At 53.9% G+C, this 22,806-nt stretch overlaps 1 protein-coding gene across 3 annotated transcripts in view; it reads left to right on the forward strand.

The window, feature by feature from the left end:
* The first annotated feature begins 4,342 nt into the window (after positions 1 to 4,342).
* The window catches only part of TBX4 (T-box transcription factor 4), a 32,249-nt gene continuing 13,785 nt past the window's right edge, over positions 4,343 to 22,806 (forward strand). For 2 of the 3 annotated variants that reach the window (XM_044745818.2, XM_044745819.2), the window contains exons 1-5: positions 5,011 to 5,237; positions 9,125 to 9,322; positions 10,173 to 10,267; positions 18,700 to 18,819; positions 20,135 to 20,282. In XM_044745818.2, the coding sequence (XP_044601753.1) occupies positions 9,128 to 9,322; positions 10,173 to 10,267; positions 18,700 to 18,819; positions 20,135 to 20,282 (558 nt within the window). In that variant the 5' untranslated portion in view covers positions 5,011 to 5,237; positions 9,125 to 9,127. Of the gene's footprint in view, positions 4,469 to 5,010; positions 5,238 to 9,124; positions 9,323 to 10,172; positions 10,268 to 18,699; positions 18,820 to 20,134; positions 20,283 to 22,806 lie in introns of those variants that run through there. The other variant, XM_070482851.1, reaches the window with a different exon arrangement.

A 22,806-nucleotide genomic window follows, 5' to 3' on the forward strand; every position in this document is an offset into this window, starting at 1 on the left:
AAGGCTTTCTGATAGCCCACATACTCTCTCATTCTTGAATTCTAATTTGTTTTAGCCTCTCATTTAAAAAAGAAAACCCTTGAGGACGCAAATTAAAAGCCCGTTTTAGATGATCCATGCTTAGGAAAAATGGAGAGGAGAAAGCAGAGGAGAGAAGAGGGGGTTGGATAATTAAACAATTTCTCTGACTTAGGAATTTTTTTTACCTAACACAACCCTAGCAGATACACGTTCCTCAGACAGGCAGTAAAATAAGTGTGTATTTTGGAGAAATCTTACTGGAGGAAATGCAAAGAAGTGGCAGTCCAGGAGCATGGAGTGTCATGGGGGAAAAAGTCTGACCTTCTGCAGAGAATCCACCTACAGATAAGGACTCTGGGACAGAAGGTCTAGGTTGCTGGTCTTGACTGCAAAACTCAGGTTTGATCATTGGTTCCTTCTCTCTGTAGTGCCTCAAGTGAGGGTTACAGGAGGGCTCCAACTGCGCTCTTGGTGACTGACTGCCTCTGCCCTCAGTCCTGAGGGGATCAGACCAGCCTGCCTCATCCAGGTCAGGGATCAGGCCAGCCCAGTCCTCAGTTCCTTCTAACTGGAAGTTTCCTAATTCTCTTTGCGGGAGAAGGCATGGGAGGCCACGGTGAGAGGTCAGGTGAGCAGACCTGCACCTGCGGTATGAGGGGAAGCACCTGCAGCAGCCGCTGCGCCCTACTACCCATCCCCCTTGCTCAATCCTCCAATTTCCAGAATGAGCTACAACTCCTGCCCCCACCCCAGTTGTCCTGAGCTTGATAATCCCAATGGGATGTGGGCTGGGGAGTGTGGAACCAAGATTTGGGGCTACCGGGTAACAATAAAGCCACAGGGGACAGGTAAATTCTCTGCTGCCTCACCCATCCTTTTCCTTTCAGGGGCTTAATAAGGATCCCAGGCCTTAGGTCACAGCACACACAGAATAACGTGGCTGAGAAGGGAGTGTGGAGGGATTTTGTTTCCAGAATTTGAACGGGAAGGTATGTGCTTGTGCACAAGGAGATACACAGACACTCAGACATGCATCCTTCATTATGGAGTACCTAAGGATTCACTCAGCACTGAGCTGGGATCTTCACATGTGTCTCAGGAGTGTATTTGGCTGTAAGTAACAGAGACCCAGACTAACAGTGATATAAAGGGACAGGGTTTATTTTTCTCACATTACAAGCAGCAGGCTGGCACTGGTTTACCTGCTCAGTGATGCTGTGAGGAACCCAAGCTCGCTCTTTTTGCTCTGATACCCTTAGCATATTGGCCCTCATCCTTCTTGCCTCAGGTCTCTAGAGGGCGAAAACTCCAAGGATCTCATTCACAGGGGAAAAGAAGGCTATGTCTTGCCCTTTATCAAGAAAACAAAAAAATTCCCCCCAACCTTCCTCCCCTCCAGTCTTCGGCTTAGGCCTCACTGGCCAACACTGGATCACATGGCCATTCCTGGCTACAAGGGAGACTAGGAGAGCAGGCAATGGGATCAAACTTGGTTCTCTTCTCAGAGTTTCTGACTCAGTTAGACTGCGGTGGGACTTGACATTGGCATTTATTAAATGCTCCAAAAACCTAGGTTTTTAAAAAAATTGTAATTGCTTTTCACTACACGATGACACCAGCTCAAGTAGTCATCTTCAACCAAACCCACCCTAGGCTCTGGGTGAGCCATCTTACTGTACTGGCTGGGATCCTCCAGCTTATCCTGTAGCCCCTGCTCCCTTTGGGATTGAATATTTAGGTGATGAATTAGTAAGTTTGCAGGTTATTCCTTAGTGAATTTGCAGTTAGTAACTGGTCAGCCAATCAGTTGAGTAACTAATAAAATGGTTAATAGGTCTTTCTTCTTGTTGATGTGTCTGGCACATAGTGAGCACTTGATAAAATATTCTTTGGATGAATGAATCCATACAATGAAGTTAATACAGCATCAAGTGAGATGCTAGCTGTTAAAGTATTTTGTAAATGGTAAGACACTGTACAGTTATAAGGATAAAAATTTACATGAAAAACTACTTTAAAATTTAGGGCCAGGACAAAGTTCGTTCCCCTACCCTTCCACATGTCTGACGTGGAGAGCTACTGTTTTCCCCTGCTGCTGCTAAGCCAGATTTTGCTCTCAGTTATAACAATTTTGTCAACACTTAGTGATGGTATTCTTTCTCCTTTTTCCTTGATCCTATTTTGTCTTTCTATTGTATTTTTATTAGCTTATTTTGGTTATAAACCCAAGTCTTTTTAGGAAAGAGGTGGGATAAAATAAATTTTAAAAATACTTGGGAACTAACCTTTATTAACTACCTACCACATGCCAGGCATTTACATGCATTAACTTAGCCAAACCTCACAATAAGCCAGTAGGTTTGTGTGACTAGCCTCATTTATGTAGGTGTTAAGGGACTTGCCCAAGGTCACACAGCTGGTAAGCGGTGAGCTGGGATTCAGAGCTGGGTTTCAAAACTAAGGTTAGTCTGACACCAAACCTGAGGGCTTTCCCCTAGTCCAACCCAAGATGGTGTGATAGATACTTGGTTATGGTCAACTATTTGCTTAGTTAGTTGAGGAGAGTTTTTGTATTTTGAACATCTCAAATCAATTTGGGGGGGGGGGGAATTGGTCTTTTTCTTTTCTCCATAGGCCACTTATCAGCAAATACACTACTTCATCAATGGTAAGCTACACTATTATTGTCTGTGCCACTAAGAAGAAAAAACACATCTAACTACGACATGCCATTGATTTTAAGATACATCCCAGTTTCAGAGATGTCAAATGGAAAAATGTGTCTTAGAATGAATGAAATAAGGTATTCCATCCTAGCAACGGAGAATGTATGTACATAACCTCCCTTTTTCTCTTACTCGCTTACTGGTTTGCCCCCTTTTCATCGCCAAAACCTTGCCCGTCCCTTCCACATCATCATGAACTAGTCGATACTGGTTTGGACTATTTCCTGGGAGTCTCCAGAAAGCCTCGCTCGCACTTGTAGAAAGGCTCTACTCTAGTTTCTTTAAAGAGCTACACTAGATGGTCTCATTATGAACTTTCTCCAATGACTGTCAACAAATTCTTTCCAGAGTCTGGTCTAACTCTAGTCTTCCCATGGTACCTGGTGATTCACTGCCTTTCCTGTTCTCCATTCCACACAGTAGTTGGTTGGTTAGTCTGTACACTACTTATTTGCAAGGGATTTCCCTACAGGCTGTTGGAGAGGGTATGGGAGGGAACTTGGGAGCAGAAACTGAGGCATGTCATCCAGTTCTCCCTAACACAGGAAACATGATTCCCCAGGCATCTCCTGAAACACCAGGGCCTTCCCTTTCTCCACTCCAGGAGGAGGCAGGATTGGGGGAGGATTAAGCTTCTCCACCCCTCTTAGACCACACTTCCTCTTCCTGGTTCGGGCCTCCATGAGACAAGCTGTGAAGGGAGGATGGGGTAGTAGGATCTGGTACTGCTGGGGGTGATAGGGATTCCTGAGCAGTGGGCCCGTTGTGGGGCTGGGTTACGGGCTCCTGACAGCAGCAGTTGGCTTTTCTGAGCTGGTGTTTTGCTTCCTCTTTTGAGTGCAGGGGGATGAGGGAGGCACTGATGCTGGCTTTCCATTTCCTAGCGTTGGAGAAGGGACAGACCCATCCAGGGAAGGAATTTTCCTGTCCTCTTCTCTTCAATCTGATTTTGAGGTCAGAATCTGGAAAGGACCAGAGACTGATTGGAGAGGTTGGGGACACTAGTGGAGGAAGGGATACACCCATGCTGAGAACTGAGGGGCTAATCTGGGAACCCTACTGACAGAGGACTCTGGAGCCTTTGCAGATGGGTGGGCAGGCCTATCCTTGCCCCAGTATTCTGGGCATGTGACAGGCTGTGAGGCTTGCACATGGGCTGAGGTCCACATGGGTCCTGTGGGCAGGTACAGACAGACATGGAGAAATAGGGGTAAGTGGAGACAGAGGGAGAAGAGAGTCAGAGGCTGGGCAGGGAGGTCTAGGCCACATGGAGGTCTAGGCCGCTGAGAGGGCCTCACTTTCTGAGGCACAGAGGCCTGCTGGCCCAGAGCGGAGCCATTTCCTAGACCAGCGGCTTCCTAGACTGGAGCAGACAGGGGGCCTCCTCTTCAGCTCTCTGGGATCTTGGGGAGCTGCTGGCGGAGTCCTGGTCCTTGGCCGCACTTTCCCCAAGAGGCTCCGCCAGGCCCTGGCACCTGGGAGCCTGGGCCTCTGCTCGGATGCAGAGGCCGGCCCAGCACCTCCCCGCTGCCGCGGCTCCAGGCCCGGCCGCCGGGCCTCCTCCCTGCCCTCACCCGTGACCTCCGCGGCCCGGCGGCTCCAAGGCGAGCCAGGCCTGGTCCAGCGCCGCTGCCCGCCGGGCCGGAGGAGCGGGGCCGGGCAGCGGAGGTCCAGACGAGGCCGACCCAGGCGATAGCAGGAGCGAGCGCGGGCCGGAGCGTGTAGGTGTGAGAATGTGTGGCGGGCATGGCCGAGACCCAGCGCGGGGCTGCGGACGCGTGGGCGCCTGAGTCCCCGCCAGTGGGCTCACGAATAAAGTGCGTGCTCGGCTGGGAGCAGGCTCGTGTGTGCAGGCGGGAGCCCGCGGCCTGGGCCCGCTGGAGAGCCGCCGTCAGGAGGTGGCCCCGGCCCCGCCAGGTCCGGCCTGGAGCGCCCCAGGGTGCTCGCCGCTCCGGCGCTCCGGGCGTGCAGTCCTGGTTGTCGAGCCTCGGGTGGGGGCCGCGCGGCGCGGCCAGGCCGCTCGCCTTCTCTTCCCGCCCCTCTAATCTAAACCATGCGGGGCGCCCAGCCCAGCCCGGCCGGCGGGGCCCGAGGGCCGCGGGGAGGGCTCGGGCCGCGCGGTGGGCGAGCGGGCGGCCAGCTCAGGGCTCGGGGTCCTGGGCCTGAGGAGCCGGGGGACCCTAGAACCCCCCTCCCCGGGGGGCGGCGGGCGCGGACTGATTGACAGCGGCGACGTCAGCGCGGGGGGTGGGGGGGGGCGGCCCCGGAGGGAGGGAGGGAAGAGGAGGGAGCTGAGGCCCCAAAGTGAAGCCTCGGAGATCAAGGGCCCGCTCCAGAGCAGGGATGTGTCCGGCCCCGAGGGCGCGGCGGGCAGCGGGACCCTGACCCAGCGGGCCCGAGTCGGAGCCCCGGCTGTCCCGTGCTCCTCGGACCCGAGCCTGCAGTGGACCTCGGGCCGCAGGCGCCTCCGCATGCGGCAGCGCAGTTAGGGTGAGTGTGGTTCCGGCGGGGACGGCGGTGAGCCGGGCGTGCGGGACAGGGGCCACCGGGAGCCCAGGCTTAGGCTGCAGGGTCGAGAAGGATGAGCTGGAAAGAGGGCGAGTAACGGGACGGGGTAAGAACCTCGGGACGGTCAAGGCGGCAGGAGGGCGGCGCCAAGTGCCTCAGATCCTTCTGCCGCCTCGGCCCCACTCCGGGCGATGGGGCGCGAGCCCTCCTCTCCTCCGAGTAACTGGACGAATTGGGTCTAGGGACCCAAGAGCATAGAAACCACAGCGCCAGCGTCAGAGGAATGAGGTTAAGCCGCGACAGGCGGAGCGTGGCCTTGAAATTGGTGTTTGCGGAATAAGAAAGGCCAAGGAAGAGGGCCCGGGTACTTGCGGCGAATATCGCTGTAGAAATATGTGTGAACGGAGCACTGGACTTCAGAGCCTTTGATGCAACAGACTCATCAAAATTAAAGCAAGAAGCATTATGGATAAATAATGGCTGATGACTGAGAATTATCAAAATGTGAACAATTACCAAGGAAACAGGGCTAAGCGGCGGGACTAATAGAGTATTTGAACCTTAAAACAATAAAATAATAGTGACTTTTCAGAACCAAGTGAAAATTGTAATCAGAAATTTAAAAGGATTGTAGACAACGTAACTCCAAATATAGGAACAATGTGATAAGCACCATTGTATTAAAATCAATAGCAGTAGTATAAGACATAGTCATAGTGTAAGATGATAAAACTGTAGGAAAAAAGTGAACAATGGAAAATACTTTTAAGGGAAATACTAATGTTAGCAGTATTGACAGAATGCTATCATGTAATTTATTGTTGATACTATAGGGAATTATTAAAATAAATATTAACCAAAATCTTATGAGCAATAGTAATATAAATAAAGACAGCAACAAGAATTGCTGGAGTAATATGACAATTTATGACCAAGGTATTATTAGTCCCAACAACATTATAAATAATGATAGAGTAATAAGAAGTATTGTATCAATGTGATGAAAAATAACCAGAGAAGAGCTACAGCAATATTACAAATTATGACAGACTAACAAGAAGTAATGGCGTGATGAAAAATAACTAGCAAATTAAGATTGCTAACTTTACAAATAATGACAAAGTAACAAGATATTGTAACGATGTGATGAAGAACACCTGAAGAAACAAAACAAATAATGGTAAAATAACAAGAAGTACTATAAGGCTGTGAAGAAAATTAACACGAATATTGAGAACAATAATATTACAAGTTATGGTAAATAAGTTATTGAAACTGTGACAAAGTACAGAGACTGAGGAGCCAGCGATGGAAACATTTTAGGGATACAGAGTAAAACTTAAAAAACGGTAGATTAACATAACCTAATGGAACACTATTTAATAATTATCTAAATATTATTAATAGTATTATTAATGTGCCAGGAGGCCCTGGAACGATGAAGCAGTGACAGGAAAGCAACAACAACATATTTAATAATGATGAATTAGCAAATCAAACCAGTACTTTAACCATACAGTATTAAAAATAAAAAGTACTAATGTCTTATGTGACAGGATAAATATTCCTAATGTTATTGAACTGACCAGAATACTACTCTGATAATAGAGATAATTAAAATAGTACAAAATATTAACAATTCCCCAGTGCAAGAAAAATAGCAGCAGTAATTTAGAGTGAGAAGAAAATACTGTTCTTGGAAAACGAGGCGGCTGAAGGCGACGGACCCGAGCGCAAAGGGCGCGGAGCCGGCCGGCCGCGCCCGCAGACGGTCCACGGGAAAGGCGAGCGCTGAGGCTGCGGCGAGCGCGGCCCACGGACCTGCTGGGTGCGGGACCCGGCTGTGCCGGTGTCCCAGCGCGCCGGGGCTTGGGTCCGAGGGGACCCGCGGGGATAGCTGTTCGGAGCCAGCCGGGCGGGAAGAAAAGGAAATTAGAGGGGAGCTCCAGCGACGGCGAGCTGTGGCGATGTCGGGATGTGGCTCCGTGGCCAAGATTTGAAAAGGAAGAGGCGAACCCCGAGGAGGGGAGGGAGCGCCCGGAGCAGACCACGACTTAAGCGGCGGGACTGGCGTCAGTGGGTGCGGGCCGCGGACGTGCTCGGCAACCGCAGGACTGAGAGCGCGAGGTGCGAGCCTGACCGCGTCGCTGCACGGCTCCGGGTGTGACAAGTGACCCGCAGAGGACCTAGCGGCCAAGACAGCATCGCGCCAGGCCGCCTCTCCGGGCCCCGAGGGCCGCTGCACCTGGGACCAGCGCCCTGGGACCCTGATCGCCGGTGCCCAACCCGGCTGACCCCAGATATAGTGGGAACCAGCGCCTTGGGCCAGAGCGCATAACGACCCTTGTCGCGCAGTGTCCCCTTGCCTGGGGTCTCCTGAGTGTCCGAGGCTGGGCCCTGGAACCCACATGTGGGCCAAGGCGGTGCTGGCACTGACCATGCCTGAGAGCCTTGCTCCCTGCTGCCTGTGGCCGGAGGACGGGAAGACTGGCCTGGCTGTCAGCTTTATCTTTATGGGCTTTTCCCAGCCCCAACTGGCCCTGGCCCCTTTTTATCTCCTCGGTTGCACTTGGCTTGTTTACTTTGTGAGGCCCTGGAAGCAGACGTCTAGGCCCCTAGGCCCAGGGATGAGGCGGCCAGTGGACAGGATGAGCAAGGGGCCTGGGCCTTGGGATGCCCAGGGAGATCCAGAGGAGAACAGAAAGAAGGTAGGAGGAGAAAGGGGGAATATTTTGCCACAAGAGAGGCATCTAGACATATAGAAAGCCCCACCAGAACTTGTCCAAATCTAGAAGAAGGAAGAAGAGCAGGGAGGTGGAAAGGAGCAGCAGAGGTAATGCAGGGTTACACCTATGATGGAGGCAGGGCAGGCAGGTCCTTGCAGGCTGGGCTGTCATCCTGACATCCCAGGATCAGCTTCCAGCAGGGAGTGGGCACATGGGCAGGCAGGTGAATAGCCCTAGACGTTTGGGGAAGGATAGCTGTGCCTGTAAACTGGACCTACCTAACTGGCCTGGTCCTTAGCTGGGAAGGGTCTGGATCCTTTGCCCCAAAGCAGAGCCCTTTGGAGCCAAAGTGTGAGTGAGTGAGCGAGCCAACCAGTGTGAATGTGAGGGCAAGGCTGGGGAGGCCTCTGGCTGAGTTCAGGGCCTGAATCAGAGCAGCCCTAGGAGAGTGTGGTTGCTTGGGTGACTAGGAGGCTGTGTGAGGGTGCTGTGTCTGGCTGTGAGGATGTGTGTCCCTGCGTGGGTGACACCCAGGGTGGGAGTGGGAACGTGCAGGAGTGAAAGCCTTTCATTCAGGAGGTGTCTACTTGAGTACTGTCTGAGGAAGTGGGTGAGGGCAGATGGGTGAGCAGGGGCCTGAGGGGCCACAGGGCCCTAGGCCCTCTCTGCAGGTGTGGAGCCCCAGAAGCCTGGGCCCTGCCCTCCTGGCGTTGCTCTCCTCTCCTGCCTGCCCGGGAAGTGTCTTGGCTGCCCTGGGTCAAGAGTAAGGCTGGACTCCAGTTATTAGGGAACAGCCGAAAAAGACCCAGGCCTCAGGCTCCACTGGAGCTCCACTGGAGCCCAGCAGGAGGGAGGGCCTGGGGGTGCTGCTGGGGCAATGCCGAGAGGGCGGTCCTTCCCCCAGACCTGCTCATCACACAGCCCCACACCCAGGGGCAGGCAGACCTTGAACCGCTCGCAGACCCTCCCAGGTCCAAAACCTAGAGGGAGGAGGCCAGGGTCCTGCCCTCCAAATATTCTCCCTCCCCCAGCTCAGGAGGGGGCGGGGTCCACGTGCGCCCTCCCGGCTCGGCGTGAGAGGGCTGCCCGGCCCCTGGCGAGTGTGGACCTGGGCATGTGACGCCGTGTGTGCTGTGCCCACAGGAGATGCTGCAGGATAAGGGCCTGTCGGAGAGCGAAGAGGCCTTCCGGGCCCCGGGCTCAGCGCTCGGCGAGGCCACCGCCGCCACCGCCGCCAGCGCCCCGGAGCCCGCGCTGGCTGCACCGGGCCTCAGCGGAGCCGCGCTCGGCAGCCCCCCGGGCCCCGGCGCCGACGTCGCCGCTGCCGCCGTCGCCGAGCAGGTAGGGCCGAGCCGGCCGTCGGGTAGAGGTCGGGCGTCGGTCTGTCTGCAGGGCCGCCAGTGTCTGTCAATCTGCCCCACTGCGGGCAGGACTCGCTTCCCGGGGGATCTGGCTGCGTCCTGGACCGTCTGCCTGTGCGTGCTTCTGCGGGCAGGGCTTGCTCTCTGTATGCCTTTCGTCCCTCCTCCACTCGGAGCCCTCGGGGCTACGCTGGGACAGGCGGGAGAAGGGACCCCTGCGGCAGCGGAGCGAGCCCCGGCCAAGGGTCCAGCTCCGACCACCCTGAGAGGGTGGGAGCGAAAGCCTAGGACCGGGCGAGAAGAGCGGCCCCCAGCCGGGTGCGTGCGGGAGCCGCCGCAGAGCTCCGAGGCCGCGGGGACGTCACCGAGGGGGTCGCAGTGACAACCTGATGGTCACAGTGAACGGAATTCGGCGGTGCCCGCGCTTGGCCTGGATCTTCGGGCAGTGTCTGCGGGTGCGCGCTTCTGGCAGAAAGGGTGTGTGTCTCTCCTGTGTGTGTGCCTGCCCGCGAGCTTGTGGCTACGTCGGGCGGTGAGGAGTGTTTATGTTTGTGTAGGAGTGTGTCATCTGCCCTGGCACGGCCAGTGTATGTGTCCTCTGTGGGCCCATCTATAGGCGCATCTCCGAAGAAGCGTGTTTCAGCCACTGATTAAATTTTTAAAAATTCATCAGTGTTACAGAATAATTTTGTGAAACGAAATCTCGAGGCGTGGGCTCCCGGGGCTGGCAGTGTTCTTCGTAGTTCCTTGAGTCTGTGCTCTCCGTTCTGAGGGCTCCACGTGGAGCAGTGAGACAGACCGACATAAGTCCCCCTCCCTCCCATCCGTAGACCATCGAGAACATCAAGGTGGGCCTGCATGAGAAAGAGCTCTGGAAGAAGTTCCACGAGGCGGGCACCGAGATGATCATCACCAAGGCGGGCAGGTCAGCGCTGGGAGGTTTACTTCTGAGGGATGACGGGTGGGAGCAATGAGGATCCCTAAGGGCTCCCTTAGCAGTCCTCTTCGTCTCCAGCCTGGGGGGCAAAGGGAGTCCCCTCTGCCGTTCTGGCCTTAGCCCCACGTCTTGCCGCGGCTTCCGACCGGCCGGCGAAGCCTGCGTGGGCTGCCCAGCCAAGAACCCGGCGGGAGGGACGGAGGGGAGGGGCATCGCTATGCAAATTAAATGCAAATAAGGATCGCGACGCCGGAGGTCCCTGCTCCAGCACCTTTGGCCCCCTGGGGGGCTGCTTTGTCCTCCTCCTTCTGGGGACCTGCCCGGTTTCTCAGGATTGCATTGATTGGGGATTCGGGGATGCCCCTCAACAGATGGAGGGAGGGGATAGGACCGTTTTTCCTATTTCCGTAACTTTTCGGTGGCAGCGCGAACCCCAAGTCTCTCATCCCACGGGTGCTACTTCTCTGTTGCCAGCCCCCTGCGTGGCTGAGGGGAAGGCACCGTTGGGTCCTGTCTGTGTGTTGTTTGGGGAGCAGCTCTCGGGTGGTTGCCAGAGAGGGATGATTTATAAAGTGGAAACATCTTTAAAATGCACTGGTGTCTGTGGGAGAGAACCAGGAGGAGAGGTTGAGGGGAGGAAGACACAGATCGGGCAGGACGGAGAGATTCTCTGGCGCGGCGCATGTCGGGTGCGGCAGGAACGGCAAGGAGAGCGGTTATCAGGTGAAGAGAGATTGCTGCAGACAGAGAAGCTGGGAAGTTCAGGTTCAGGAGCCCCCTCACCACCCCTACTCCGCCTCCTCCACAAACTCACACTTGATTTTGGTCCCTGGAGGACAGGTTAGATGTGAAAATGTCACTTTGCCTGGCCGTGGGCCCACAATTGGGCTTTCTGAGGAGTAAGATGGTGAAGCATCAACGACCAGGGATCTGGGAGTCAGACCACAGGGGCTTCCAGGTCCAGCTCAGCTACTTCCACCTGTGCAACCCTCAGGCAAGGTCCTGTAGAGTCTCTGCCTCTCCTCATCTCCATCTGTAAAAGAATAGGTCCTTCTTCACACAGCTGTATATAGAGTACTTAGCACGGCTCCTGGCACATGCAAGCACACAGTGAATGCTAGCTCATAATATTAATCATAATTAGAGAAAGGTCTGGCATCCACTCAGCATTTTTCTTCTACTTTTTAGAGAACTCTGCTGAACTGCTTAGGGAATGGTGGGCTATTCAAAGGAAACAAGAAGCTGGTGATTTGCTCTGCGCAGTGTCGGAGTGCAGTGGTCCTTCCTGTCTGCTCACTGGCAAGCCTTGCAAGGTTTCCTTTGTTTTGCTGGGAGTGGGGGTCTGGGCACTTGGCTGCCCTCTGCCTAAGTCAGAGAGGTGGCATGGCCATTTGGAAGGAGCAGGGAGATGTCAGGGCCTGGGTTCACTGCATTTCGGGAATGAGGAAGGGGAATCCATCTAGATCCTGGACCCTCCAGGACCTGGAAGAAGGTACCACGTGGAGCAGTCATTGAGGTCAGTGGGCTGGGGTGGGGATGAGTGTCAGGTGTCACAGGCCCTGCCTCTTCCTAGCTGAGTGTGCTTGGGCAAGTCCCTAAACTTCCTATGGCTCAGTGGTCTTGGGTAAAACAGAGATGGTGGCTATAGACCTACTTACTATCCTTCCTTTTTCAGTTACTGAGACTCAAACCAGGGATCATGTGAGCAGTGCTTGATAAATTGTTGAGTGGATTACAGGTATAAAGAGGAGACATTTATTTCTTGTGACTATTGGGGTATAGGGAAGGAAAGAAAAAAGAAAGATCTAGAACTTCCATTTTTAGGAAGCAGAAATAACCTTGTCTCTTGAAAATAAATGGCCAGCGTGTTCTTTGGGCATGCCTGGCCTCTGCCATTTTAAACAAAAGGCATTTGTGATTCTCCTCAGTGGGGTTGCCTGCACCTGTGTGGGTCCTCCTCCCTCCTTCGCTCTAACACATACAAACGCACACACATGCTTCCAGAGGTGACCCATTTCAAACAGATGTTTGTGCCTGATCTCTAGTGGAGGCTTTAGAGATGGACCTCAGGGAATGATGATAATAATTTAAAAATGGCTGTGATGATGTTGGCCAATTATGGGTTCATCACAGTCTTTCATTTCTCTGGCAGAAAGTTATCCTTGCACCACCGGGTCTAGTCCTTAAGAAAGTCACTAGCCTCATCCTGCCTCCCCAAGGGTTCTCACAGAGCCTTTCTCCTGCACAGCTGCCCACTGACTTGAGACCACTTTCACCACTCAGATCTCTGCATCTCCCTCCTCCTCCTTGCCTCCCTCCCCGGCAGCCTTGGGAGGCAGCTGCTTTGCTTGGGTTCTTCGATATCCAGCCCAGCCCCTCTCCCTGTTCTCTTCTTTGTGTCTCTAGCAGCACTTTTCCTGGGACACTTCTGTTTCTCAGCAGATGCCTGAACTCTTCTCCCAAACCTTGAATCATAGATTCCTAGACTGCTAGAGCTGGAGGAGAACTGAGAAAACATAAACCCAGCCCCAGAAAAGGGAAGGCACTTGGCTCCTGTAGATAGAAGCAGAGTTAGGCAGTTGCCAGATCTCCGCAAGCCAAGCAGATGATACCCCACCCCAAGAACAAAACCCCGACTTTGAGAAATTCCCTTGATTGTTTATTCACGGGGGGCGGGGGGGGGGGGGCCCATTCAATGTGGGGTCATTGCTCTGCCCTAGAGACCCTGGCTGGTTAGGGGCATGATAATTGCTGTCTGGTTGAGGGAGGGGAGGGCCGTGGAGAAGAGGAGCCAGAACATTCTCAAGCCAGTTTGAGTCCCTGAGTCACAAAGCTCTTGCCTCAAGCCCTTGAAGTTCTGAAGGCGAAAGGAGAGAATAGTGCCCTTCACTGGATGATGACTTTGAATTCTCAAACAATTTGATCTGGTGAATAAAATGCCAACCACAGTGCAAGACATCAATTTCTGAATACTCAGAAACCCGTGATGTCAGGTGTAAAATAGAACCAGACCCCTGCCCAGCCAGTCTCTCTCCCTCTCAAGCCCCTGCACCCAGAGAGTTTACGCTGTTAACTGCAGGGAGCAGACCCCGCTCTCCGCCTCCTCACATCCCTGCCAAGCTTGATACATGTGAGAAACTGCATTTTCCCCCAAACACAGATAAAAGTGAGCTCCACAAAAATTTAAATATAAACCTCCCAAAAATGAAAATTTCCTAACTGTCTGACTGCTCTACTCGTAGGTCATGGTTTTGCCACCAGATAAATCTCCACTATCAGCCTTCATAGCCTGTTGAGTTCAATGTTGCTTGTGTTAGTGACAGTGAATTTGCGTTTGAAAAATGAACTACCGATGAGAACTCCTGTTGAACCTGTATTGTTTGTTATTCTGAGGCAAGGATTTGGCCCGGCTTAATCCGGGGCTTCAAAGCCAATTGCCCTCATTCTGTATACAGACCGTCAGAGCCCAGTGGCGTGGGTGATAAGAGAAGTAAGGGTTGAAGACACTGGGAAAGTGGGTTGGGGAGAGAGTGCTTTGATCTCTTTCTAAAGTATTTTCTGAAAGCAAAAGTCTATCAGAAGGAAGTGTCTTAAAAAAAAATCTAAGAGAAGCAACTGAGCTTCCAAAATGGCATCCATTCCATGCACCCTCGTTCCTGCCCCCTCGGCTCAGGGAAAACATTTCTTAAAAATGCTTTGAGTGGATTAGAAAGCTCTGTGTATGTGTGTGTGTGTATGCGTGTGAAAAGTGGAAATAAATTGCGTAGCTTTGTCACTGCTCTCAGAAATCATTTGGCTACAAAATGTTTGGTCTCAGCATAGATGGAAACCGTAACCACCCCCCAAGCCCCAAGTTCAGCCTTGCTTGCTGGGCCCTGGCCTCTTCCCAACAGAGGCAGAATTCTTCCTCAAGACCCCCAGACACTGGAGATAGGAGGACAGGTGGGATTTTCCTGCAGCCCATTCCTTTCAGACTCTGGGCTCCATGGCCTCTGTGTGTGCGTATGTGTACACATATATATATATGTATGCACACACATATATAATTTTTTAATGTCAATTTTATTGAAATGGAACATGCCTGCAGAAAAGTGAACAAATCTTAATTGTACAGCTCTATGGACTTTCAAAAAATGAACACACCTGTGTTACCACCCTCCAGATAAAGAAACAGAACATTACCGGCCCCCACAATCCCTCTTGTATGCCCCCCCAGTCACTCCACTCCCACCTGGAAACCCCTCTTCAGAGTTCTCACCCCTTCATTTGGTTTTGCACCTACATTTAAGGGAGGGCACATCCAGCTGCTCCTGGGGTCCTTGGGCCCCCCGAGGAAATTGGGGCTGCAGTGGGTTTGGGGTTTGGGGGCCCGGCTACTTGGAGAGAATCTGGTGGGTCCCTTAGGTCCTCTATCCCCTGACTCCCTTGTGGGATTGGTGGGGGCCGAGTGGGTTAGTGCAATGAATTTGGCCCGGAGCCGGGGGCCCCTCGGTTCTCTGAGCCCAGCTGTAACTTGGGTGTCCGCTTTCAGCAGCGAGTTAGCATTTACCGGTTTGTTGCCAAAATCAAAATGCCCCAAAACCCTTGCCTGCGCCCCGCAAGCCTCCCACTCTGAGAAACGTCCAAGGAAGCTTATCTTAGCAGTTCATTCTAAAACCATTTCCGAGTATGAAGGAGATAAAGACTCCAGCCCCGCACCCTTTCAGAGCCTGTTTCATGATCAGAGGAGAAACCTCCGGCTTTCATCTCCTCCGGGCCGGCGGGGCAGGCGGCTTGTTTATTCCCTCGGCGGAACCGTTTCCGCGGGTGCCAGGGAGCGCTCCATCCGCCTGGGGGACCGGGTGCCCAAGGTGGGCCAGGGAGCTAGGAGAGCACGGACAGGCAACAAGGGGCGCAGAGAGAAGGCGCACGGGACCCATGGGAAGAGTGCGGAGGGGCGCAGGGAGAGGGTAGGGAGAGGACTCTGGCGTGCAGGGAGAGGGTGGGGGAGAGGGCACGCGGGGTGCAAGGAGGAGGCTGAGGAGAGAGCTCTGGGGTGCAGGGAGAGGATAGGGATAGGGCTCTGGGGTGCAGGGAGAGGATAGGGAGAGGGCACGCGGGGTGCGGGGAGAGGATAGGGAGAGGGCTCTGGGGTGGAGGGAGAAGGTGGGGAGAGGGCTCTGGGGTGGAGGGAGAAGGTGGGGAGAGGGCTTTGGGGTGCAGGGAGAGGGTGGGGGAGGGGCACTCAGGAGAAGGTTGGAAGGGAAGGCTTACAGGGTGCAGGGAGAGGGTGAGGAGGAAGGGCTGGCCCGCTCAGGGCTGGGGAACCACGGGGGTGTCGTCAGAGGTGAGCTGGGGTTTCTTGGCCAGCGCTGGTGGCCAGGCTGAGTGGAATACAGGCCGGGCAGAGTCCATTCCCTTTCTTCTTGGCCCTCTCTCCCCATTTCACTGAGGTGTTCATTTTCTCCATAGGCGTTGGTTTTCAGGTACATTTGACGCCCTAAACAATTTACTTCTCACTCCAGCATGTCATCCCTTTCAATAGACGACCTTTACAGTGCAGGGTGAGCCCAGAGGAAGTCACAGCTGTCAAACCTAGCCCGGCCTCTGTGGCCTGAGTCATGGCAACCTGGTGAACACTCCCACGCCAGGCCTCTGGGCTCCAACTTTAGCCGCCTCTGGAACCAAGGGCAGATGCCCTCAGCTGGGCAGGAGGCCTAAGGGGTAGGTGGAGCATGGGCTTCACCTTCACACTCAGCCTTTCCCCTACACCAGCCGGGCCCTTCATCCTTCTGGAGCCCCCTAGATGGGGAAATGATAGGGCCTGGGTCCCTGCGGCATGTGTTCTCCATAGCCTGGAAGCAGTCGCCAAGCAACCCTAACAGCCAAACAGAGATGGAGATATCTGTCTCCATGAAGGCAGTGGAGCTCACCAAGCCTGGGCCAGCTCAGCCCCAAGCAGAGGACTTCCCTGCCCCACACTCTGAGGCTGTTATCAGTCAGGAATCTGATCTCTGGTCAGCTTCCAGGAGAGGCCAAATCACAGGATTCTAGCTCCAGCCTTGGGAGGCTGAGCACGGGCTCCTTACAGGCCTTCTAAGAAGCACTCAGTCAATGTCAGGCTGGTCTTTTCCCGAGCTGCTGAGTTGAAGTGTAGTAGGGAGTAGGAGAAGCGGAAGGACAGGGCCCCTTAACTCCCTCTCAGCCTCAGTTATGAAGACTGTCAAAGTGACAGCAAACCATTTTCTCCTGGCCCCCTATGTGGACATTGGCCTGGGGGAAGCCAGGTCCACCCTCGACTGTTGCCACCTACAGTGATTGCAGGGAAATAGGCTAAAGGCAGGGCACTGGTGCCCTGCCAGCCCAAGCACGGCCAGGGCTGCCCCATTTTGTGGCTGTTTCTGTAGCAGTTACAAAATGGTGGCCTGGAGGGGACAGGATTCTTGGTCTTCCCCTAGGGAAGGGGGGAGGTGAGGCAGCTGCTGCCCTCCCCCTCTTCAGCTTTAGGCCACCGGGGGAGAGGCTCAGCCAGGAAAGAGGGTGGTGCAGGCTCCAGCTGTGCCCCCAGGCTGGGCAGGGGGCTGGTGAGCAGGAGGCAGGATTGGGTTCCTGAGCCCTCTCACTTCCCCCATTCCTGGAGAGGGGGTGGGGTGGACATTTGAAAATGCTTTCAATTGACATCTGAGACAAATTCTTCCACACGGTTTATAAGTCCCTAGACTTGTAGCTAGAACTTCCCTCCTCCCTCCAGGCACGCACACATGCACACATGCGCACTCCACAGTGAACTCATGCACATGTGCTTGTGCATACACATGGTCACACACCTCCCACATCCCTGACCCACTGCAGCGGGCCTTTCCTCCAGCAAGGGAGAGGGCGTGCAGACTGGGGCTGGGCTGGGGGCTGGGCTGGGCGTAGAATTGAACCCTCCACCTCAGGGTCCCGGCCTGGGCTTGCTGTATAGTCTGCTGGCTTGGGGAGGCCTTGATCACTTCTGGAAGCCCTGCCCTGTCCAGGTAAGCTGGTACCCAGTCATCTGTTTGAGGTGTCTAGAACAGTATCTCTTGAGGGTCTCATACTGTCTCTCAGCTTAGTGAGGGGCAGAGGACATCCTGATGGCTTCCCCAGAGTGGACCGGTTGGGCACTCTCCCAGCTCAGAGGAGCTGGTTCCTGAGCTCTTAGTGTCTTCTGTTCAGTTTGGACCCTGCTTCTCTCGTCTGTAACACCTTCATGGAGATCAGCTAGGAGGGGACAGGGTTGTCTAAGGAGGACTGTGAGGAAGTTCTGTCTGTCCCCTCTGGGGAAGTTCAGTGTCAGGGACCTGGTGACCAGAGGAGGGAGCTGTGCCCCTGCAAGTGTACGTACATGCTGTTGTATGTGTGTGTGTATGTGTGTGCGTGCTGAGGGGTTGGCGAAGCCCCTCTCTGGAATGTTCCCTGAGCCTCAGAGTCCTGGACAGTCTCAGTATGAGCTGCAGGAAAACTGTCTGGTTTTTGACAAATCCCTTTCCATAGAGGTAGGTCACACCACTGGTTTGTGGAGGGAGGAGTGCAGTGGAAGTCAGTGGTAACAGTCATAAATGGACTCATTTAATGCACACAGCAACCTACGAGACAGGGATAAGGTAGCGCCTCAGCCCACTTTAGAGATAAGGCAGCCAAGGCACAGAGAGATCCAAGCAGGTTGCCCAAGACCTCACAGTCAGTGCTGGGGCCAGGCTGGGGCCCGTGGCAGGGTGGTTCTAGAATCCGTGCTCTTCTCCACGAGGCTCGTGGACTGACTTCCCCTGATCCCCAGGCCGCGTGCACAGGCTCAGGTGAGGCGATCACAGGGATAAACACCTCTGCTAAACACACTGAAGGAATCCAAAAACTGGCAGCACACTCCCGTTTTCCTGTGAGTTGGTTTGAGGCCTGAGGGTTTCCACAGAGACATGAGCCAGGGGAGACATCTCATTGATTCTAGAAGCAGCTGAGGACTTCCAGGTGATCTGCTCTGGCCTCCTGTCCCAGCACCCCAGAACTTTAGTTGTATATGGTCTGGCAAAGGACAGGAGTAAAACTAAGGCAGCCAGGTTGGTACGGAAATCCTCCCTCATGATCCTGACCAGGGTCTCTGCGCTTTAGCTGCTCACAGCCATTAGGCCTCAATCTTAGGGCATTATGGGGGAGGAGGAATTGAATTTTGGAAACCATGTAAACCCTTTTCCTAGACACACAGACTCACAGCTGCAGGGGCTCTGAGAGAGTGGATAGTGCAGCCCTCTCCTTGTGCAGAGGGAGGCTGAGGCCTGAGGGAAGTGACTTACGCAAGGTCACACAGGGGCCTCTTGCTAAAGGGGCAGTCCCTCTTAAAGCCTTCTGCCCCCTCGCCTACTCTGTGCCGTCTCTCCTGGTGCTCTCTCCACGCCTCCGCCTTACCCCTTGGCTTCTCCCAGGAGGATGTTCCCCAGCTACAAGGTAAAAGTCACAGGCATGAACCCCAAGACCAAGTACATCCTGCTGATCGACATTGTCCCTGCGGATGACCACCGCTACAAGTTCTGTGACAACAAATGGTAAGAACCTGGGACCTCGCATCACCAGCCTTCCCTCAACAGCTCTTTCCACTCACCACACCCATTCCCACCTGATGTTTGGTCTAGGACTCAGCAGTTAGTCCAAGTGATTGCCTGCATCTGCAGCCTCAGGAACGGGGCCTGCAGAGTCCAGAGGCGGCAGAGTCGCAGATGTCTGCACACCCGCTGCAGTTGGGGCTGAAAATGAGCTGCGGTGTTTGGGTGTTTGGTGGATTTCAAGGGTCTGTGCTCTCCCCACAACTGTGGACAAACAGGATTGGTGACTGTGCTGTGGGGTGACAGAGGAACACCAACAGTGGGCAGATTTAGGCTGTGGCAGTGCCGCACTGGGGAGGAGGATGGGAGCCCTTTTCTTGGGGGCCTTCGATACTCCATAGTTAGGGTCCCGTTACCCGGTCTGTGGCGTCTCTCTCCTGTTTCTCCACTCACTTCCTCTTGGGCTGGCTAAAGAGGCCTCCCTCTTTAGCTGTGTGTCCACCATCCAGAGTGAGTGGGCAGCTGCCAAGTTGTTGGGTGATAGGGCCTTTTGGCAAGGGTCTAGGGGAAACAGGTGGGTTGAAGGGCAAAACTGAACTTGGACAGGGTAAATAAACACTGGGCTACTTTTCCTGAGGCCACCTGTACCCTGTCTGCCCTCAGAGCCCAGGACGGCGCTCCAGGAGAGCTGGTGAGAGGGGGAATGAATCAGAAGCGGCCAGGACATGGGTTCTGTGGTCGGGGGCTCAGAGGGCCGGTAGAGAGTGGGCTGAGGAGGCAGGAGTCAGTGGCTGGATGCTGCCCAGGGCCATCTTTCTATTTCTCCTCTCTCTGGGCCAGATTAGCATTCAGAGCAGGCTGTGACTGACAGGAGAGCTCCCGATTAGTTTCTTACCATTGTTTTGGGAGCAAACAATTTGAAAGTTGTCTAGGTCCTCTGAGAAGCTCCCTCCAAAGAATATAATTTATAACATTTTAAAATTGTAAATATAACACATACACAGAAGAGCCTAAATCTCCCCACAATATATTTGTAATTGGCCCCATTCCTTCAAGTAAATAATCACATTTCTCTGTAATCTCCCTTTCTCTTTCCACTGTAGTAATGGAAAAGAGGTTCAGAATTGCTCTCCCCTCCTCAGCACTCTCTCCTCTGTCCCCCACTCCTACCCCCAAATTCCTAAACTGACTGTGTGACAGGCCCAGCAGTGATTTTCCCTCAGGTCTGTGGGGATTTGCTCTCAGAGGGCACAGGGGGTCTGGGCTCCCACAGACCCAGGGTAATCCGCTGCTGTGGCTCTGTCTGCTCTGTTGGCAGGATGGTGGCGGGGAAGGCTGAACCCGCCATGCCAGGAAGGCTCTATGTCCACCCGGATTCTCCTGCCACTGGTGCCCACTGGATGCGGCAGCTGGTCTCTTTCCAGAAGCTGAAGCTGACAAACAACCACCTGGACCCCTTCGGCCATGTAAGAATGGGACTGCCTGGCCTTGAGGGGAGTCCTGGGCCAGTGTTGGGGGTTGGATGGGCGGGAGTGGGGATCTGGAGAATCCACTCTCGGGATCCAGCTCTAGGGTTTGGGACTTGCAGGGCCAGTTTGTGGAAGGCGCACAGGGTCTGAGTCCCACAGTCATAGTCCTTCACCTGGTACATACTGGCTGGGTTACTTTGGGCAAGTTCCTTAGTCTTTTTTGAGCCTTAGTTTCCTTGTCTAGAAAGTGGAGAGTACCATATGTACCGTTCATGGTTGTGAGAATTAAATGAGAGAATATGCACAACGCCCCTTGCACATAGAAGGCTCTAAACAAGTGGCAACTATGACGAAGACAAAGATGATGGACCAACTCTCTCAGCTTTGGTTTCCAAAATTTGACCTTGCTGGAGCATAAGACAAGTAAACCTTCTTGAGAAAGAGTCACTGATGAGTTCTGAAGCCTCTTTTTGGCGTGTATGTCTGCCTGGCCTGGCAGCTGCCTGCCCTCTGGAAGGGAAGGCCTTGCTCTGGCTCCTGTGTCAGCTCCTTCCTGGCCTTGCCTGGGACCTGGCTCTCACAAGAGAGAGCCCCAGGGATGCTGCTGCTGATGCCCCATCCAGGCTGCTGAAGCTCATTCTTTCCCCATCTGGCCCTGGCAGGCCCACTAAATGCTTTTTATGTGGAAATGTTTAGCTCAAGTGTGTGGCAAACAGAAGTCTGGGGACCTGGTATTATCGGCCAGGGCCTTTAGGCTATCCACAGTTACCCTGGGTGGGGTGGAGCGAGGGTGCAGTAGAGGCTCCTGGATGCGGTTGCCCGGGCTGCACACATAACACTCAGGGTGTGGGTGGTGGTGGGGGAAGCAGGGTCGGGGGCATGCAGGTATATGCCTCTTTTATGCCCCAGTTCTGTTTCTGGAGAGCTGTGTACAAATCAGAATTCTGTGAATCATAGTTCCTCATGGAAAATGCCAGCAATGCTTCATCTCTGATTGATTGGTATGTGACTGGCAAGCAGCTCTTAGTTCCAGTTTTCTGAGTGTGTTCAGCTCTCTTCTGAGTCGTTGGTGATCAATAAACAAGCAACTAGGAGAATGCTTAATTAACATAATTAACTCCTGACTTCTCTGTTTTGCAAGCAGCATGGGTTTTCCCACGCAGGACAGGCAGATACCGTTGGGCGTGTGGCAGAGACTAGTGGGTGTGCACAGTGGGATGTACTCGCGCAACCCCGACCCCTCACATGGCAGAGACAAGCCACCGATCCAGCAGGAAGGGTCAGGCAAGCCCTGACCTCCCAGAGTGCAGGGCCTTTTAACTAAGGGGCAAAGGGACCTCCCAGGTCTTACTGGGCACCATCCTAGCCAAGACTTTGCTCCCAATCGCCTCCTACCTGGCCTCCTCTGCTTGGCCAGGCTGTGGCACCAACCTCGAAAGCTTAGTGAGGGCCTCTGTGGTGGGAGGTGGGGAAGCTAGCTAGCAGGCACGTCTCTGCCCACAACTGCACACACAGCAGAGCCCGGGGGACAGACCACTGGGGTGAGCACAGAGCCTGGCAGGAGCTGGATCTTTAGGTGAGTGGTTAGCTTCCTCTGGGAAGAATTTTGGACGTGCAGCTTGCCATCCTGGCCCTCAGCTGCAGGTGTGCCTCAGACGGCTCTTCCACCTCGGCGAGCTCCTGCAGAAAGTGGCAGGGGAGGGAGTCAAGTGGTTGAAAAGCTGGACTTTTTAGGAAGTGAGAGAGAGACCTGGCCTTCATAGCCCAGCAGTAGGTTTTCCCAGCCTGGCTTGCCTCCTTGGTGGCTCTTCTGGGGTCCAGGAGGGGTTTGCAATAACCCTGCATGTAGTCTTGAGTCTGGGCCAGTGGGGCTGCCTGATGGCTCATGCTGATGAGGGTGCCCCTGGCTACACTTGCCATGCTTGCCAGTAGGGATAGTCCCTCCTTGGTGGTAGGGATATTCCCCATACTAACTCTCTTTCTCCCCGGAGGGTTGGGATGCAGAGCCTCTTCCTTCCCCCTACCCCTGCGTTTACCCAGCATGCTCAGTTTACTGGTTACAACACCCCTGTGGGGTGGCGGGGCTCAGGGAGATAAGGTGATTGTCTCAGAAGCTGAGAGTGAAGGAGCAGTGCTTGGACTCACACCTTCTGATTCCTAGACCAGCACTCTTTTGGCTTCTCCACCTGTCTTTCTGTACCCAGGGCTTGAGCTGTCCGTCTTCAGCTATTTGAAGTATCACTGGAGAGGGAGCAGCCTTTGAGCATACAGGCAAGGGCTGTGGAGAATGAGCTAACTTCCTAGATTTATCAGGGTGAAGTGGCCTGTTTGGACCTTGGCCTTCTGCTTCTTGGCCTGTCTGATGGGAATGGTGAGCTCTGCAAGTCACCCTTCTTGGTTTATCAGTGTAGGAGCCTGGGAAAGAGTGATCTCGTACTGTGAACTTCTCCCAAGCAAACCCTTCCTTCTGCACAATGCACCTCCATAGTTTCAATTTCCCTAAAAGCTTCTGGACCTCAAG

The sequence above is a fragment of the Equus asinus genome, chromosome 13 (genome assembly GCF_041296235.1).
Source record: "Equus asinus isolate D_3611 breed Donkey chromosome 13, EquAss-T2T_v2, whole genome shotgun sequence".
NCBI classification, from domain to species: domain Eukaryota; kingdom Metazoa; phylum Chordata; class Mammalia; order Perissodactyla; family Equidae; genus Equus; species Equus asinus.